The sequence below is a fragment of the Lissotriton vulgaris genome, chromosome 2_1 (genome assembly GCF_964263255.1).
Source record: "Lissotriton vulgaris chromosome 2_1, aLisVul1.2, whole genome shotgun sequence".
NCBI classification, from domain to species: Eukaryota; Metazoa; Chordata; class Amphibia; order Caudata; family Salamandridae; genus Lissotriton; species Lissotriton vulgaris.
The window spans coordinates 559,717,678-559,738,808 of record NC_141687.1 but is presented as its reverse complement, the minus strand read 5'-3'; the positions used below and the strand labels follow the sequence as shown (position 1 = coordinate 559,738,808).

The following is a 21,131-nucleotide window of genomic DNA, read 5'->3' as shown; positions in this document are numbered from 1 at the left end:
AAAACCCCCTTTCCTTTCCCTAGCACCATTATTTTGGTCTTATCCAAATTACCCTCATTGAGTGTGTAGCAAGGCATGTTTCGGGGGCCTGTGCAAAGAACAAATTTGAGTTTCATTACAAACTTGCTTCGAATTCAAGCCTGCATGATGCCACACAATACTAAATTATATGCTAAACTTTAACAGGGTCACACAGTAACAGCTGAAAGATTTCTTGCTCAGGACCCAAAAAATCACTGTTAACACAGGGTGGAAAGACAGGGTCTGTGTCAGTGGTAGGCAGAGAGATTATATATAAAGAAATATAATAGATAGAGATCAAACAGAGAAAACGTTCAATTTCACGGGGGCCTTAGAAGGTGAGGGCCCTGGGCAATTGGACACGTTACATATGCCTTAAAACGTCTCTGTGTACATCAGTGTAATTATCTCATGCACATCCATAGCATCACGTTCAACAGGAATTACTTACCCCTTGGACAGGTACCCTGAGCTTTCAGTTCTCTATAGGAAGGAAGCTTTCACTACTGCTGGCTGGGTTGTTTCTGCCCTGTGCATACAATGCTTTCGCCAGGTTCCTCAAGTTTTATAGTTTCATGTGTGAGTAGCGCATCCAGTCCTGGATTTATCTCTTTGTAAACCATATATGATATTGATGCCAAAAAAACCTTTTTTGATGTGGAAGGAAAGGGCTGGATTGTGTATTTTTCCTACCTAAAGAGGTATCAGCAGGGTTTCAAAGCATGTGATCACCCTCTTTTGAACAAGAGTGGGAGATGTTTTAAGTGCGCAACCTTCGCCCTTTAGTAAGTTGCAGACCATTTTTTATAAGAAAAATGCCCCAGTGAAGCCTTTCTTTGAGAGAGGGTAGCCTCCAATGGGAGAAACCATTGTTTTCTTATAAGAGGGCTTAAAGCTTGAAAGATACTCTGGTAAACACAAGACCAAAAGAGCCAACACCCAATGCCGTTCAAAGTATAACACAAGCATGGGGACTTCCAAGTGTCACAGGACATTTCCGATGCAGTGACTGCAGCGTCTGCCACCTGACTGAAAACACGAAAACACTCAACCTTGAAGAAGGAAAAATCTGGCAACAACGATCACATACAAACTGCAACAGCAATAATGTAATATATCTTATCAGATGTGCATGTGACAAACTCATGTTGGCATGACGACACGAAAGGTGAAACAATGTATCAGTGAGCACCGGAGCACTATACGCTGTAAAAGGAATGCAACCAAACTAACGGACCATTTCCTAACTGCTCACCATACACTCAATGACATGAGATGGACAGTAATTGAGCAGGTCCAGGTGGGACCAAATCTACAGAACCGTCTCTATGAAAAAGAACAACGATGGATTTATAGATTGTCCACTCACAAAATTGGGTTAAATGACAATATACCATGGGCCTCAGTGTTGAAATAACTTTGAAAAAATAACTTTTTTACGATATAAATCAGTAACCACCAGTGCTTGCCATTTAGTCTAGCAGTTGCCCTTAAAAAGTTTTCTAAAATAATTTGTCTGATCGATTGATTTGACAGTACACCATGGGCCTCAGTGTGGTAAAAATTTCTTTGTGAATATTCCTTTACTATTACGGCCCCATTGTTGTAATAATTCTTCTTATAAATTCCTTCTATAAGGGTAGATTCAAAACAGCCCCAAGCCCCTGTTATTCAGCGTTTGAGATTAGCGCAAAACTCCTATTCCTGCTTTTCTCGCTTGGGCAAGACATGTATTCTTCAACCTAACTGAGCCGATACTCCACCGTGCTCTGTGATTGCCTTTGAGAAAAACGCCCCTGGTTCCTTTATTTCTACCATAATAATGCAACCTGCTACGTTCGTGACTGCCTGTGAGCAAGATGAGGTTAATGCCCCACGCTCCTTTATTTTTCACTGTAATAATGCGAGCTTTGAACTTTCATGGTTATAAGTCCCACAATCTGTGATGACCGTCTAACTGCGGTAAAATATACACCACCTTCGTAATCTTACCTCTCATGTATTGTTTTAAACCTCTGTTATTGTTATTATTAATGCCGAATGACAAATCGAAGTAGGCGTTTTCAAAACCTTACCCCGCACCGTAGCCCTCGTAGCAATGATCACCATGACAACCCGTCACGTGATCTCGAACCTGCCACGCCCACCCCGGAAACGGACGCCGGTCTTAACAGACACGGCAAACAGAGATCACTGTAGCGGGGCAGCGGGCATGGCCATAGGTATTTTGCCGTCCTTTCAACAACTGAACTGTAAGTAAGCTAAATGCATTATGTTACAGCGCCAAGGATGTACGATCCGCGATGACGCCGCTGATTCGCGCGTTCATTACAAACGCTTGACCGCTTTTTTCATTTCTTTTTGGCAGAATATGTTCTAGTTGAGGACAATTCCTCCTCTGCCCCCGATGCCTTAAAGACATCTAATATGAGTAAGACAGGCCATATGTCAAAAACCCTACATGTTACTTGTTTGTTGGTCTTTCTGTACGTTGGTTGATGTATGTCTTTTTATGCTTGGTATAATTGCACAATTTACAATCCGTCCTCACGCATAGTTTTGAAAGGATGGACTATCACGCCACATAAGTTTGGAGGCGCGTGTGACCTTAATGTTTATACGCCAGCTTACACGCACATATTGATAAGTGTGTGAGTTGTTGGCCCTCACCCACACCTGGGTTCCCTGACCGCTAGGATCAGTGACACCCAGCATTGGCTTTTAGCCACCAGATAACCCCCTTAAATCACGTTCGGTAAATCATTGGAACAGAATGGGATTGGCATGTTGCTTGTGAACACAAGAGATCCTTCACATCGTTACAGGCACGTATATCAGTATATTTACGTTCCTTTTTCTGTCTTTCCTTCCACAGGTCTCTCTTTTCTTGAGCTCGCCGATTTTTGGTAGAAGCTCACACTATGAAGCAGAATATTCTTTTGCTCACTCTTTTTTACAAGAATTTAGGATTGGGTACGCCTTTTAGGGGGTGTAGACCGTCCATTTTCTTGGTATTTTGGTCCTGATGAAATCCTGGCATTTTCCATCATAAGGTTGAAACATGTAGACCAGACCACTTACAGAGATACTCTTGGTCATAATTACCCTCAAAGTATCTCCACACTGTTTTTAATATTGTCCAGTTGCTCACTAATAAAATATATTTCTTGAGTTGATACCAGGACAATTTTTAACATCCATTTTTTGCACCCAAACACAATCTCCTTAGGTATGAGAGTTTCCGCCCTCGTCCATTGAGAGAAAATCTCCCTTATGGCCAGTATTTGAGGTTGCGCAGAAACTGTACCCAACTCTGCGACTTTAAGAGTCAAGCCAAAGACCTCACCACTAAGCTTAAAAACGTGGTTACCCTCCAAAGATCATCAACAAATGCCAGAAAAGGGCTAGAAATCAACCCAGGGAAGCCCTACTCGAGGACAAAACCCCAACCAGCAACACTATTCCGCTCACTTGTGTTACAAAGTACAATGCCATTTCCAACCAAACAAGCAGGAGTATCAACAAACATTGGGCAATACTGAATACTGGCAGCCTCCAATGGGTGAAACCATTGTTTACTTATAAGAGGGCTAAAAGCTTGAAAGATACTCTGGTACACACAAGACCAAAAGAGCCAACACCCAATGCCGTTCAAAATATAACACAAGCATGGGGCCTTCCAAGTATCACAGGAAATTTCCGATGCAGTAACTGCAGCGTCTGCCACCTGACTGAAAACACGAAAACACTCAACCTTGAAGAAGGAAAAATCTGGCAACAACGATCACATACAAACTGCAACAGCATAATGTAATATATCTTATCAGATGAACATGTGACAAACTCTATGTTGGCATGATGACACGAAAGGTGAAACAACATATCAGTGAGCACCGGAGCACTATACGCTGTAAAAGGAATGCAACCAAACTAACGGACCATTTCCTAACTGCTCACCATACACCCAATGACATGAGATGGACAGTAATTGAGCAGGTCCAGGTGGGACCAAATCTACAGAACCGTCTCTATGAAAAAGAACAACGATGGATTTATAGATTGTCAACTCACAAAATTGGGTTAAATGACAATATACCGTGGGCCTCAGTGTTGAAATAACTTTGAAAAAATCACTTTTTTACGATATAAATCAGTAACCACCAGTGCTTGCCATTTAGTCTAGCAGTTGCCCTTAAAAAACATTTCTAAAAAAATGTGTCTGATCGACTGATTTGACAGTACACCATGGGCCTCAGTGTGGTAAAAATTTCTTTGTGAATATTCCTTTACTATTACGGCCCCATTGTTGTAATAATTCTTCTTATAAATTCCTTCTATAAGGGTAGATTCAAAACAGCCCCAAGCCCCTGTTATTCAGCGTTTGAGATTAGCACGAAACTCCTATTCCTGCTTTTCTCGCTTGGGCAAGACATGTATTCTTCAACCTAACTGAGCCGATACTCCACCGTGCTCTGTGATTGCCTTTGAGAAAAACGCCCCTGGTTCCTTTATTTCTACCATATTAATGCAACCTGCTACATTCGTGACTGCCTGTGAGCAAGATGAGGTTAATGCCCCACGCTCCTTTATTTTTCACTGTAATAATGAGCTTTGAACTTTCATGGTTATAAGTCCCACAATCTGTGATGACCGTCTAACTGCGGTAAAATATACACCGCCTTTGTAATCTTACCTCTCATGTATTGTTTTAAACCTCTGTTATTGTTATTATTAATGCCGAATGACAAATCGAAGTAGGCGTTTTCAAAACCTTCCCCCGCACTGTAGCCCTCGTAGCAATGATCACCATGACAACCCGTCACGTGATCTCGAACCTGCCACGCCCACCCCGGAAACGGACGCCGGTCTTAACAGACACGGCAAACAGAGATCACTGTAGCGGGGCAGCGGGCACGGCCATAGGTATTTTGCCGTCCTTTCAACAACTGAACTGTAAGTAAGCTAACTGCATTATGTTACAGCGCCAAGGATGTACGATCCACGATGACGCCGCTGATTCGCGCGTTCATTACAAACGCTTGACCGCTTTTTTCATTTCTTTTTGGCAGAATATGTTCTTTTTGAGGACAATTCCTCCTCTGCCCCCTGATGCCTTAAAGACATCTAATATGAGAAAGACAGGCCATAAGTCAAAAACCCTACATGTTACTTGTTTGTTGGTCTTACTGTACGTTGGTTGATGTATGTCTTTTTATGCTTGGTATAATTGCACAATTTACAATCCGTCCTCACGCATAGTTTTGAAAGGATGGACTATCACGCCACATAAGTTTGGAGGCGCGTGTGACCTTAATTTTTATATGCCACCTTACACGCACATATTGATAAGTGTGTGAGTTGTTGGCCCTCACCCACACCTGGGTTCCCTGACCGCTAGGATCAATGACACCCAGCATTGGCTTTTAGCCACCAGATAACCCCCTTAAATCACAGTCGGTAAATCATTGGAACAGAATGGGATTGGCAGGTTCCGAAAGTGTGGTGAATAATTCCAAAATATAACCGTCTTACCACCTTTCCTAATTTTCTCCCGTTTTATTACTTTCTTTGAGTATTGACTTATCTTACTGTGCATGTGGCTTGAGAGAGGGTGCGCATTTTGCATTGCAGCTGGCTCATTATTCCATACCTGAGCCACGCCTATTGCCGGCCAGGTTAGTCTACAGGAAGAAAATAATAAATGCAGGAACATAGTTTCGAAATGGGAAGCAACATTTCTTTTGTATTAGCCTCAAATCTGAGCAATATAAAGACAACCAAGGTAACTTGTCACACTTCCACACAAACACCCCTTAACGTAGATTCCAGGTATGCAGCAGGAGTACCATGAGCCCTAAAACAAGCAAAGAAAACGCCCCCTACTGCTGGGGGTAGTAAATGACAGCAATATTCAAGATGCAGGGGGGCCTGATGACACAGCACAAGCTGAATCATTAATGGCCACGCACAAGCTAGTGGTAGTTGACTTTAAAAGTTACCACCAGCAACCAGTGTAAAAAGTCCATCTTTACAAAGTTGGCAACACTAGAACGTCCTTTACACTGGCTTTAGGAACTGGTGTTCGTATGCTTACAGTGCAAAATATAATTTTTGACTGCCTTGAATGAATATGAAAATACTTTTTTATTTTGTTTCGAAACCTCCATTAAGGTCCACGGGAATCTTTACAAAAACTAGGCAGGTTGGACATTCGAGTGAAGATCGTGAATTTTGAATAATTTATGTAGCATGTGTTCTCCACAATGGCACTGAGCAAAGAAAAGCTCTGCAAAATGTAAAGCAGAAGAGAAACGTTTTACATGTATTTATCAGTATGAAATTATGTTCTAAAATAAGCAATTGGTGCGAATCACACTGCGCAGGTCCAATCTGGCGGCATTGCGTTTTGCTACCTTAAAAATATTCTCATTTTGTAGAGAGAAACCTCTTCTCATGGGAGATGTGCAACTGGGAAAAAACTGCCGGTGACAAAGTGCAAAAATTATGAACTGTGCAAAATTTGCCTCACAAAAGAATATAATGTCGCCCATCACATGCACCAAGATTAGTGTCTTATTAGCTTCATAGCAATAGGTTGCGTGCAAAACATCCCAACGGGTAAGCCATAAACCTGAGTAAAATCATACAAATAGAACTAAGGAGGCAAGCTCCTATTTGCACAACAGTTCAATAACTGATGCTACAATACAGTGCGGTGAGAAGAAAAGGGCTGGGCCTGCTAGTTCTTCCTTGCCTCCAAACCACCCTCATATAAAGCTCAACCGCACCCAACTTGGTTTCCGAATACACTAGTCTTTGATTGCTACAGCCTCCCTGCTGTTAACAGGAAGGAAGGCAGGTGTACATAGGAAGGCAACCTTCCCACGATTACTTGTTCATATTAAATATGTTGAAACATGGCGATGCTCACCGTCTTCTGGGGGCCGATAACCTTTGAAAGACATCAAGACTCCTGGGCTTTCGTTTCTCTATCAGCTGTGGCTCCGGCACGGTAGCTGGAAGCAGAGAAGCATTACATGTCTTGAGCTATGATACTTTTTAATTGGATAAGACACATGCTACTTGCACACCTTCATGCATAACAAATATATATCACATGTAAAATAGCAGGTTTTAAACTTGGCCCCTGCTACTAAAGGGCGAGGCAATGGTACTTTGGAGACAGCGGTCTCCGGATCAGGCAGAGGACGGCTGGACCCACGTCTGCTTTCCTGTAAATCTACAATAGTGAAATCAAATGAAGCTCAACTAGAAAATGTGTCCGAGATCACACTGTGTCGATTTAACGTTGGACTGCTCTGTTCTAAGAAGCTTTTGGTTTTACTACAAGGACCCCCCAAACAGTCTGCTGTAGTAGCTTATCCTTGGCATGCTTACATGGCTTCAGTTGCCATCCCACACAACCACTCCATCCTGATAAGGATTTCTGCACAAATACATACTGTGTGTCATATGTACGTACTATACCGCTACACAAATGCATGCACCTTGATCAAAGACCAGAGAACCAGATCTACTAATTGGTCACCTCTATACAATAACTGAAAATATTACTCAACATCTGTGGACTCCTTGCCATCCAGGACGCCAAATTACCTCCGATAACAAAGCAAATGCAACAGTATTTTCACTTTCAATCAAAGATTACACATTAACATTGATGAAGCGGGTTAATGAACAATATTTTGTTCAGGCTTGTGAAGTCAGACTTCCATAATGTTTAATAAAACTAATGTGTTTGCTGCATGTTATTAAATCAACCTAGAATAAACTGCGCAACATAAACACATGGGACTAACATTATGCTTATTTGTGCAAAATGCAAAAGAAATAATACAATAATGATTGTCTATTGTCCTTTGTCGTATACTAACTGCTGCTATCAAAAATAATAGCATGTGCTTTTAAATGTGCTTTTGTCTTGTCTTTTCTGTGATAAATGCAGTTCCAGATCGGATTGGTACATCAAAGGTAATATATGCTGCTTAAATGTGCTTTTGCTAGGTAACATAGTTAATGGGTTAACATTTAGCAAAGGGGGTGGGTAACAGAACAAATGTCAATTCTTTAACTAATTGATGTTTTATGTTTGTTTAAATAATAGTTTTTCAAAAGAAGCATAGAGTTGGCCGCAGAAAAATAATGCATTCTAAAAAGTGACGCAAGAAAAAGTGGCACAGAAAATTGTCGCTTTCTGAAAAGAGGCCTGCTGATGTAAAGCCACAAGAGAAAACTTATTTTGAAAAAGATGAGAAGCCTATAAACTTTTATTGTGAAATGTTTTGAAAAGAACTGCCAAAGGCGACCCAGTGGAGAGGTTTGCTATTGTGCCACGGAAAGCTCAGAACAGACAGGCTCAAGGCCAGGAATGTGAGTCGTGGCATTTTTGTGCACTACATGAACATCTTTGCTACAAAATGTAGCAGCCAAAGGAAGTGTCGCCAGGACTCTGTGCATGAACAATGGGTTAGTGTAAAAGCCCGGACTTGAGGTGGTCACAATTTACTGTGCCATGAGCTGGCTCAGCCAATGGGGAGCCAGAATTCAGCTGTTGGAATGTGAAAATAGTTAGTTTAGCCTTAGTTTTAGGGTATAAGAATTGGCTCAAGGAGCAGACTTTTTTTCCTACGCTTAGGAAAGGAGACTTTTAAAGACTTTGTTTTAAGGCGATGAGGGTAGAGACAGGGAATTAGTTAGGGTTTGGAAATGCTCATTTTCACTTATTTCTGTTAATGAACAATATTTCTTGAATCAAGCTCTCTTTATAAATGCTGAATAAACTTTTCTTCAATGACATTTTCTAATACTTGATTAATAAAGTTCCAATAACCTGATTTTCATGTTATGAATGAATAAACTCTCTAAAATGATAAGCTGGTCTTATTTATTTAGGTTGGTTTAGTATTTCATTAACAACATATATAGATCTAATCGCCTCATGATTCAGCCGCTCTGTTGTTGATATGGGCCTGGTATTGTATGGTAAGTTTGGTGGTAGTAGGTAGAGTAATTTATGCAGAACTTTAGTAGGAGCGCAGGATCAGCATCATCATTAAATGCAGCCATCTGGTATCAGTTTACTGACATTTATCCAGTAATTCCTGTTTATAAACATGGAGAACCTTGGTGAAGCCTGGATTAGGACATTTTGCTGAATTGTTGAATTATACATAAACTTGCTGTTACCTGGCGGACACACTCAAGCTGTCAGGCGGCAAGTGGCGTAACTAAACTTGAAGGGGCCCCCTGCAAAGTGCATGGAGGGGCACCCTTCATGACTTACCTGACAGCTCTCAGCCAGCTTACGGCCCTGAGGGGCCCTCTGGAGCTTGGCCCACCCACACTGCAGGGGCCTTTTTTTACACCACTGCAGGCGGCCCCAGACCATTGCTCAATGCAGAGGCAATGCTCCTTGAACCTCTATCCTTTAAAAGAGAACGACAGATGGCACAATACTTCTCAGGAAGCTCAGCTAGAATTTGGAATTCACTATCTTCAAATATCCGCACAACTACCTCGCTTACGGAGGCGTGGATAGCCAGCCAAGGTGGAGGTTGTAGCCCAATAGAGCTCCGGATCCTCCCGGGGGTATTCACCCTGTCGGCGCGGTCCCACCAGCACCTGCACGGGAGTGGGGAAAATAAAGCTGATAACCCTGTGCTCTCTGGGTGATCGTACTGGCCCTGCTGAATGCCCTGTAGTGGCGAGCCGGGGAGAGGCCCGCCTGAGGACACGGGAGGGCGAGACCGGGAGCTATAGTGAAGGTGGGGGTGACACTCGTGGATCTTCTATTTGCGTGGAGGACGGGTCCCCACACCACGAACGTCGGAGCAGCACCATCTTGCTGTTCGCCCTCTACCATTTGATTCACGAGCCTCTTTTAATTTCTACAACAAGGCGCCATCATCAGTCGACTTGCTATAAGCGTGATACTACATACTGCTATGCTATTCTAAAATAAGTTCATATTGCCTTTCATCTGGCATGAAATACCAGCAAAACTGCAATCAACGTTTTTCTAAAGATTAACCCTTTGACACCATATTTCGCATTCTCCATCTGGGAATATTCAGCTGTGAGATTACGTGTGGGATCTTAATAGTACATACCTTGAACAGGAATGAGCTGACTGCCCCTGTCCGAGACATCGCTCGATTATACGACCGTTAACAACGTTTAGAATATTAACATAGACATCAGGAATCCTATTAATCTATAATCATATGTTCATCAAAAATATATGAAGATTTCACCTTCCGTTATCTTACTGCATGGATAGATTCTCCATTGTTGATTTAATCTGTGTCTCCTGAAGAAGGCGGTCCTCTGCCGAAACGCGCGTCGAGTTTTTATGCTTTTTTTCAATACCCATGTTATTATATATATGTTTTTGTCGATAAATTTCACTGTATTGAATATGAGTTTTATGCTATTTGTTTATTAGAATTGTATGTAACTAATGAATTTTTAATACCCATCATATGGTTTGGCCTTTTTGGTCATTCACAATATGATTTTTAATTATATTGATTAAAAATATACTTTTTATAAAAATTTGTTAATTTTTTGATTATTCCTTCTTGATCACTGGTCTGACCTGATTGTTCACACATATGCTTAGATGTCCTAGGATTGTTTCTCGCACTCGTGGAGCCGCTTCCTGGAGGCTGGAGGCTGTGAATGGGGCTCCCATGGTGAGGCCACATATGCGGACTGCTGGATGCAGCTGTGGGCAGCGGCGAGGCCGATCGTAACCGGATGCTGTCTGGCAGATAGCAGCATAGTGACCGCGATTGTTGGAGATCCTGAGTGGAGCCTGGTCCGGACCTGCGGTAGAGTGCAGGCCTGCGCGAGGCCCATCACCGCAGGTAGGGCCTGCTTCAAGTCGGGCCTGTGGCGGCTCTCGCAGGAGTGCCCGGACGAGTGGGCGTGGAGTCGCCGGGGAGAGACGGACCTGGACATGCTAGTGCCCGCTGCTGGAGCCGGCTGGTGACCGCTGTGGGGAGCGGAGCCGAGTGGGCCTGTATCTCCCGGGCTTACCGGTGGCTTCACGAGACTGCGCAACTGAGGCGCGGTGGGCGGAAGACTGTACGGCGCCCACGCAGAAGGAGGCTCGGCACAGATTGCCACTGTGGGACATGGGCACGGGCAGTGATGATTGGACTGTGCCCAGACTAATCCTGATTGCGACTGCTGCGGGTGACGACGGAGACCTGGGGCCGCATTGGGAGAGCTGCACAGCCATCGGGGGGTGCCTGGAGCCTAGGCGGGCGTGGGCTTGCTGGAGACCTCCCCAGACTAAGAACTGCACTGTGGTGTTGGGCCGACATTTGTTTCCTTCATTTGTTTCATTTGTTTGTTACATTACTGTTTAATTTCTCTTGGCGTACGCACCTTCCTTTGTTTCATTTGTTTGTTACATAACTGTTGGGCCGACAAGCAGACAACAATCCACTACTTGCCATATTTGACACATTTGAGAAACTGTCAGGTCTAGCGATAAACCCCGTAAAATCGACCTGTTTCTTCTTCCGAGAGATGCCACATTTAACTCACATACGATTTGGCACGTACTCTATCCCTGTTGCCCCCACCACCTTTAAGTACCTGGGTATACAAGTGTATAGGACACCTGAATATCAGATTGATGGTAACATTCTGAGTGCAATAACGAGGCTCCGAAACAGTGTGGGGTTCTGGACTTTTCTGCCTCTGTCGGTAATGGGCAGAATCGCCATTTCAAAAATGGTCATGCTCCCTCGCCTCCTATATTATTTTGTGATCATACCAGTGAATCTCCCTCAATCTATTTTTAACGCACTGAACACTATCTTGATCACTCTGATCTCGGGAACTGGCCGGAGACGGATTAGCCTTCGGAAACTCCAGCTGGAGACGACGGCAGGTGATCTGGGAGTCCCTGATTTTCGAGGACATTACTATGCTAGTCAGCTCCAGTGGCTTTCCTTTTGGACCACGGGTAGGACTTTGCACGAAATCGGCTTCACGCTGGAGAGATTAGATCGAGGGGAACTCCATTCTTTGTTGTTGCCCAAGGCCCGGACCCCCCCGGATTGTCCCCCCTTGCTAAAAACTGCCTTGAATTGCTGGAGGAAAGCCTTTTCGTATACGTCGGTGGTACCACCTTATGCGGCAAACATTCCTTTATTGGGCATCCCCACACCAGAGGGTAGACTCACCGCACTAGACTACGGGGTGGACGGATAGTGGGGAAGAAGAATTGGGATCGTTTTTTGTGGATGATACTCTGTTGAACCACAAATCCTTCGTGCAGATTACTGGAGCCCCACCACGCCTATATTTGCTACATGCCACAGTGACACACTATATTAGGACCACATGGGCACCGCAACGAACCACACCCACACAACATGAATTAGTACATCTCTTATATTACATGGGACGGGGAGGCCACCTAGTGCACTGGCTCTATACAGGGATTCAAACACACGCAGCGATTCTGCTCATGACCCTTAGAACACGTTGGGCAGAGGACTCTGACACTGAAATTACGGACAAGGCAAGGCAGACCATACTAGAACATCCCAAAAGAGTATTACGTAATGCCAGACTTAAATTTGTTCAAACGATGGTGCTTCATTGATCATATCTTACCCCAAGAAAATAAATTGTATGTTTCTGGATTCCCCTTACTGTTGCCTTTGTTGTGGAGGTGATGAAGCAGATTTTATCCATATGATGTGGTCTTGTCCTCGATTACGGAGCTATTGGACTGCGATTCGCCCAGCCCTCATCACTGTGACTCAACTACCGGTCCCTGATGAGGCCTTACCCTGCCTTGCGGGACTACGTAGATGATCAAGGAAGCAAAAAGCCAGGCTGAAATTCCTGGACCTTGCACTCATTTTAGCCATTAGGACCATAACAATGAGATGGAAGTCCCCCAGGTCCCCTGCGGCGACCGTGTGGCAGGCGGACTTAGTACAGTGGGGTCGGGCGGAGGGAGCAGCTCTTCGGAGGGAGGGAGAGAAAGGGCTACAAAAGCACCCTATAGCTCTGGAATGGGAAGCCATGCTGATCGGACTAGAAACACTTCACTTAGCCCCAACACAGGGGGCAGGGTCCCAATAAGGTGCATGAATCCCCAGGTATTCTTGAGCTAAAGGCCTTCCAGCGGACACAGGTGACATCATTTTGTCTCACATACCCTATAGTTTGAGACCTACCGGAGATTCCCCGCAGGTGGTGGCACTGCCAGGAATAGATGGACCAGGAGTGGGAGGAGGTGGGTTAGGGTTGGTTTGGATAGAAAGGTTTTTATAAGTTCTTGTTAATTATAAAAATGCATGCCACTGTATTGACATTTGAGCTGTATCAAACACACTTTTCAATTGATATGTTGGGTCATGACCACAAGGCTTTGGTTACCTTCCGACAAGATATGTTGTCTTACACATGGGATATGGATATGTCTCCTATTTGTTTTGTATACAAGGGAGGGGTATAATCAGAAAAGACTGTACAGCTTATTGTGATGCTGTAATTGTCACTATCACTATTTGCAGGAAAAAAAAAACTACCTCGCTTACGACTTTCAAAACTGACCTGAAAGTCCTTCTCTTCCAACTGTATTTTATCTAAAACACTGTAATCAACTCCTGACACAGACCTCTATACTTCCAGAACTTTTATAAGACTATATATTACTGTCACCTTTTTATGGACATATATACCTTTTGTGCACTCTGCAGACTACCTTAACCTTCTTACAGCTTTTACACATTCTATTTTATGTAATAATCTCCACTCAAACTTGTAATTACTTAAAGCTCTATTCAGTGGCAGCTCCTCCGCTATAGTCGCCCCACTGAGTGCAAAAGGAAAAATAAAATGATAATAACACGTTAATAATGTTCCGTTATTAATAATTTTATTTTTAGTACCCCAGCCAGGTTAGGGCGGGTGGGGTTGGTCTATGTGACAGGCAGGGGGAGGAGTGGTTGGTGCACTTAAGTATGCATGGCGGTTTGGCCGGCCGTCTTGGGGAGGCCAAACAGACATGAGCACTTGCATTTCTCCCTCTGGCTGTATTGCACAGCTGGGTGGAGAACATGCACAGGCTCCCACTCCCTGTCTGAGCGCTGAACCAGGCCGCTCAGACCAATTTCGATGCTGCTGTCATGGTGGTGACAGCAGCACCGTGATTGGCTCAGGGGAGTCTAGGAGCTGTGTGCTGCTGGGAGTCAGGAACAGAGGGAGGACAGAGGAGAGGTGGCGGCCATACTCAGGTAAGTGAGCTTTCATTTTATTTATTTATTTTAATCCCCACCTCACTTCCCACTACTACTTTTCCCTAGCGGCGCCACTGGCTGTATTGTCATGTAACAAAATATTTCTCCTGTAAATCACTTTAGCACCTTTGGGTAATATCTGTGCTATTTAGCAATGCATAAGTAAATAAATATTTTAAAGTCCATTACATTTCTTAGAAGTAGGTTGACTGGAAATGTTTATTGACCACCCGGACCTCGACCACAATTCTGCGATACCATCGCCGACTTCATCAGCACGCACGCATTGACCTCCACAACTACATCCTCCTCGGAGACCTTAACTTCCATCTGGAGAACAACAACGACAGCAACTCCTCCACCCTGATAGACAACCTCGCCAACCTCGGACGGGAACAGCTCAACACGACACCGACCCACAACGCCGGACACACGCTCAATGCCATCTTCTCCTCTAGCCTACAAGTCTCCTTGAGCCACATCTCTGAACCCACCTGGACCGACCACCACTGCATCCGCTTCACCTTCCAGAAACCCGTTGCATATCACCGCACCCTACAGATTCCCCGTCGCCGCTGGGGCAAAATCACCAAAGTAACTCTACAGACAAACCTCACACTCAACCCACCGACCAACCCCTTCAACCCCAATGATGGTGCGTGTACCCTCAGACAATGGATGGACGACTGCGCCAACTCCTTAGCCCCACTGAAAAAACAAACCTTCAAAGACACCAACAAGAGAGCCAACTGGTTCACTCCGGAACTCCTAGCGTCAAAGCGCACCTGCCGGAAGTTGGAGAACATATGGCACAGTGAGAAGTCGCTGGGCAGCCGCGCAGCCCACAAAGACTCCATCCGCAACCACCACCACCACCTCATCAGGACCGCCAAGAGAACCTCCTTCAAAGACCGCCTCAACAACAACGCACACAACAGCAAGGAGCTCTTCAACGTCGTGAAGGAACTCCCTCGCCACCTTCTTCCACCGCATGATCGCCGACATCTACAATAGCTTCAACCCACGGATGACCCTAACAGGCCCCAACACGCCGGAACCACCACACGCCACCGACTACAACCCCCTGACTACCTGGGCCAACGTGAGCATCGAAGACACAATCAAGACCATGGGCACAATCCACTCCGGATCGCCGTCTGACCCTTTTCCACACCACATCTTCAACAAAGCCAGCAGCTCCATCGCACACCACCTACGCAAAATCATCAACCTCTCCTTTCAGACCGCGACCTTCCCGGAAAGCTGGAAACACGCCGAGATCAACGCCCTACTGAAGAAACCCAAGGTGGACCCGAGAAAACTGAAAAACTTTCGGCCCATCTCCCTGCTTCCGTTTCCAGCTAAGGTCATCGAGAAGATAGTCAACAGAGCTCACCCGCTACCTCGAAAACAACAGCATCCTGGACCCCTCCCAGTCAGGATTCCACAGCAACCACAGCACCAAGACCGCCCTCATCGCCGCCACAGACGACATCAGGATCCTACTGGACAACGCCCCCATCCTTCTGGACTTCTCCACCGCCTTCGACACCGTCTGCCACCACACACTATGCGCACGACTCCACGATGCAGGGATCCGAGACAAGGCCCTGGACTAGACCTCCTCCTTCCTCTTTGGCAGAACCCAGAGAGTCCGCCTCCCCCGTTCCGATCCGAAGCCTCTGAGATCATCTGCAGCATCCCGCCGGGATCCTACCACAGCCCGGCGCTGTACAATGTCTGCATGGCGTCTCTCGCACGCATCACCCGACATCACAACCTCAACATAATCTCCTACGCCGACGACACGCAACTGATCCTCTCCCTCACCAAGGACCCCCTCACCGCCAAATCCAACCTCCACCAGGGAATGAAGGCCGTCGCCAACTGGATTGAGGATAGCCGCCTTAAGCTAAACACAGACAAAACAGAGATCTTCATCCTCGGGCCCAACCCCTCAGCATGGGACGGCTCCTGGTGGCCCGCATCACTGGGGACACCCCCGCACCCACCAACCAAGCACACAACCTTGGAGTCATCCTCGACTCGAAACTCACCATGACCAAACAAGTCAATGCTGTCTCCTCCACCTGCTTCAACACCCTCCGTATGCTCCGCAAGATCTACAGATAGATCCCGACAGACACAAGGAAAACAGTCACACAGGCCACACAGGCCATAGTCAGCAGCAGACTCAACTACGGAAACGCCCTCTACGCCGGAGCCCCGACCAAGCTCATCAACAGACTGCAAAGAATCCAGAATGCCTCTGCGTGTCTGATCCTCGACGTCCCGCGCCGCAACCACATTACCCCCCATCTGAGGAGCCTGCACTGGCTCTCTGTTGACAAAAGAATCTCCTTCAAACTACTGATCCTCGCACACAAGGCACTCCACAAGACCGGCCCAGCCTATGTCAACAGTCGACTCTACTTCTACATACCCAACAGGAAACTCCGCTCCGCAGACCTCTCCCTGGCTATTGTCTCACGCATCCGTAGAACCACAGCCGGAGGCAAATCCTTCTCCCACTACGCCGCCAAGACCTGGAGCACCCTCCCCCTCATCCTACGACAAACCAAAGACCTTCTAACCTTCAGGAGACAACTCAAGACCTGGCTGGTCGACCAGTAGCAACAGCACCCCCCCTTTCCCCACCATTAGCGCCTTGAAACCCTTGGGGGTATGTAGTGCGCTTTACAAATTATTTGATTGATTGATTGAATGCTTTTCCACAACTCTCCTTCAGCTTCATTCTCAGGATAATCTATTTTCTTATGATTCTAGTCTTTGGTTTGTGGAGATTTTATTTAGGAAATCCAAGTCTATCTGACCTTTCAGTGATTTTTTTCTAAATAGGTTACTGTGCATGAGATGGCCATGGGGTCAGTAGGCGAAGATAATGAAGCCGAGAGCAGGAATCAACTGCAGCAAATCACCTGGGGCACATTGGTGAACAACTCCCTGATTATGTGAGTGTGGTTTTGGTTTTCAGGATAGTGTCTCTCACTCACGGCAAACGCACTGGATGAAGAGTGTTTGTATGGGAACTATATGCATGTGAGACAGTAAATAAATTGCTCAGTGCTGCTTCGTCATTAGTGTGCGCTGTGTCCAGTCCAGTCACATTAATTGTACACATTTCACTCTATCAAACCTCTGTGGGCTTGTGGGTAAAGGTTACCCGAGGGATAGCTTTTCTTTTGACACCTAAGATTGTAAGTATTTGGTTACCACAGGGATAGCTCTGGAGGGGATGACTCAACCGGTACGTTCAATAACTCCAGACTCATTTCTCTGAAAACCCAAGGCCTGGGGTTCTATGTAACCTGTGGTGTAGTTCTAATGTGTCGGGTCTGAGACTCTAAGTTTTATGATGCCACATTCCCTAATTTATTTGATCAGTGGTGCAAAGGTGCAGGGTTGCAAGACCTACCTTAAATGTCGGGATCTCAATGGCCCCCTAACCCTATGAAAACTCATATACATGAACACCAAAAGACACCCACTTTCACACAACCATTTTGTTTAAATAGTAACACAATGTAAACAGTGCAGTGTAACTTAAAATATAAATATGTAATGTTAAACACAAAATGAAAGTCGGCCTGGAACACAAGTAAGAAGACAAAAAACTGATTCGGACGGTGGATGGTAAAATGTCCTCTCTGGGTAGCGGAATGCTTATTTCCCTGGCTGCACTTCTGGGTAGACAAATGTTCCGCCCTCTTGAATTGTAGGAGCAAAATGCACTGTGGGATTGTTTGCAGCAGGGCAGACAGGAACTGTTGGAAAATTGTGTTAGGTTACTCCTGGGAACATTTGTTGGATTGGTTAAGGGGAGCCAAGAGTCATCCCTGTCCAGTGGCTAGTGCACCTCAAAAATGCAGCACCTCAAGGAACCGGTTCTAGGTTGCTTGTATTCCCTGTTCAGGGAGGACCTGGGTTGGCAGTTCGGTATGGACTGGTCCTACTGGAGCAGGGTCAAGACTGATTTGTAAACAGCTTGGTCCAAACTGAGGGGGCCTAGTGGGTAACAAACAATGGATTGGAATGCAGCCCTGAGCGATTGCCGGTGCTTGAGATTAATTCAAACACCCAATCCAACACCAGTTTGTTAGTGCTACTGAAAATGACAGACAAGAGTAGCAGCAGTTGAGGAGCAAAAGAACGATGGATATGGATGCTACCCCGTACGGTTCTCAATGCTTAGTCAAACTGCAAGCATTCCTCCCATCACCTTTTGATTGTTTCATGTCATTTTCAGCAGGACACTCACAAGACCACAGAGGCTCATATCCACTAATAACCCTGTCTTTTTGTGACTCAAATTACACACTGGTTTTGTTTGAAGGAAGAGTATTCTTTATTGATTGGACTGTTTCTTAGTGTTTTTGTGTCTATCCTGATCAACTTGAGCTTGCTTCTTGGAAGATTCTGTAGTGAAGTGCTGAGGTTGAGCACATTTTAGAGGAAACTGGCAAATTAGTTTTACATGCCCAGGAAGCTCGACACTCGCCAAGTCTGGAGATGCAGATTCCAATTTGAGGTCTTGTACTTTATTTTTAAAGAGCGACAACTCCCTTCACAGAAAAGGTGCATATGAAAAAATGCAAGCTTGTCTCTAGGAATTCTCAGTTGTCACTGTGCGAGGTCAGTTCACTAAATTATATCATGGTTTTTGGAAGGTCTCAGAGACTCATGCTTTGCTTGCTGTTCTTCCTGTGGCCATGTCCTGCAATCAGGCTCTGCCCCAAACTCCCACAGACGTGCATAGTTGACTATGCAATGTAGCAATATAAGGGTTTTCATTTCAAGTAAGACACACCTCCTGACTTTGTCTAAAAGTTAGATCACAAAAATATAACAAGTGGACCTATTGGCTTTCTTAAGGGGTCAGCATAACAAGATATATATAAAACAGACCCATTGTCTTTGTCAAAAAGTCACCAATAATTATAATCAAACATATATTTAATAAATTCACACATTGTTTTTTTGGGGGGAGGGGGAGTTTGATATAGCACAAACTCGACCAGAAGATATCAGAGTGCTTTCCTTGAGTAAAAGTTGTGTTACAGACGAACAGATTAAATTTGTTAGGTATGGGGAGATTAATTGATTTGCCCAGAATTACAGGATGCTGAGCGTTCCTGCTGAGTGATGAACCCTTTTTTCCAGCTTCAAGATCGACCAGTCTAGCCATTAAGCTACATCCTCTCCCCTCATTCTAATGTTCAATTAAAAAGATTGTCATAAAATATTTACAATAAAAAGACATCAACATGCCTTCAAATAAAAAAATAAAAAATTAGGTCTCAAAATGCAACTGTAGAACCCACCACAAGGGGCCCCTGCAGTTCAGCTGAACCGCACACAGCTCCATCTTAGAGTGCTTTAAAACATATAACAAACTCTCCTGGGGTCATGGATTCAATAACCTAGTAGACGTACTGCACTTTTTTATTGCTACTGTCAGGCTGCTCTACGTTCTACAACAGTACAGCATTATCAGTGGTGGCACCCTTGCCTATTCTAAAGTACAACCAGGATGAATAAATATACTTTTACAAATCCCTACAGCAATATGGGACGATATTTGCAGAGCAGTGAATAATACATAAGGGGCTCCTGCTGCTCGTTTATTATTCTCTTTTTTTTGCCTTTTTGTAATTTTGTGAGTGCCCTGGCGCCCAGCCATGGCACCCACTCTTTTTTTTTTAATAAGTTGGAAGTAGTGGGGAGCCTCAAGTCCCCCACAGCCCCTGCTGGCTCCATCCAAAAAAATGTTTTAAGTAGGGACAGAAAACTTCCAAAGTTGCTGGGGGTCACTTAGAAGACCCAATGCCACTGTGATACAAGCCTGCTCCGCAGCCAGCACCCTTTGGCGTTCTTTTGGGGAGCTGGCATCTTTCCTTTGCCGGGTGGGAGCAAAGTTGCGTTCCCTGGCCAGAAGACTACGGACAGTGAATAAAGTTTATACCCTCTACCCACACTCTCCCAGGCCGGGAACACAATTGTCCCGGGGAATGTGGTATTGGTTCCTGGGTTGGGGGAAGAATGGGGTCACCGGTGATTATCTCAGACTATGGATCGGGGTGGGAAGGCATATGCCTTTCCTCAAAATGTAAAATGTAACTATCAGCCCAGTGGGATGTCGTCCCCAGGGCATTTGAGAGGCTTGGAGAGGAGGGGACATGCCCCCTCCCCTAAATGTATAAATCGACATTGGGGGATAGGTCCATGGGGCCTCTGCAAGGCTTGTGGAGGGTGGTGTGCATGACCCTCTCAACCAAAAATATTATCACTGACCTCCCTGGCCTGACCCATCCCCTGGGGCTCATTTTTTAAAAGGGTGAGAGCCTGCAATTTTTTCAGCAGTGTCGCACATCAGTGGGTCGTGGCACTAATTAAAAAAAAATATGCCTGTTTTGGCTCAGGAAGGGATCCCTCCGGGATGCACCCAAAAGCCCTTGGGGGGGTATGGTATACCCCCACCTCCATGGTATAAATGTTTTTATAACTTTTTTGCCTGCGAGTGGACAGAGTCCCCGAGAACTAAAATGGCTCCTCCCACATCTTTGTTGTTGTAGTGCCATGCAATCAGATATTTCTTTTTACTCTCTCAGATCCAAAAAAACTTTGCAGCATGAAATATCTATACATTTTGGGCCCGATGTAGGTAAACGCGATTTTCCGATTTCAAAATACCGAGGCGGGCCGAATCGGTATTCTGAAATTGGAAAACGAGATGTAGGAAAAAAATACCGAATGAATACCGATTCGGTCGGCATCGGTAATGAGATTCGGTACGTT

General features: G+C 45.1%; 1 protein-coding gene across 2 annotated transcripts in view; it reads right to left on the bottom strand.

Annotated features, from left to right (window-relative positions):
• LOC147730750 (uncharacterized) overlaps positions 1 to 21,131 on the bottom strand; it is a 1,432,305-nt gene that overhangs the window by 61,157 nt on the left and 1,350,017 nt on the right. For both annotated transcript variants that reach the window (XM_086955559.1, XM_086955560.1), the window contains one exon: positions 6,953 to 7,037. In XM_086955559.1, coding sequence (XP_086811685.1) covers positions 6,953 to 7,037 — 85 coding nt within the window. The remainder of the gene's footprint in view (positions 1 to 6,952; positions 7,038 to 21,131) is intronic.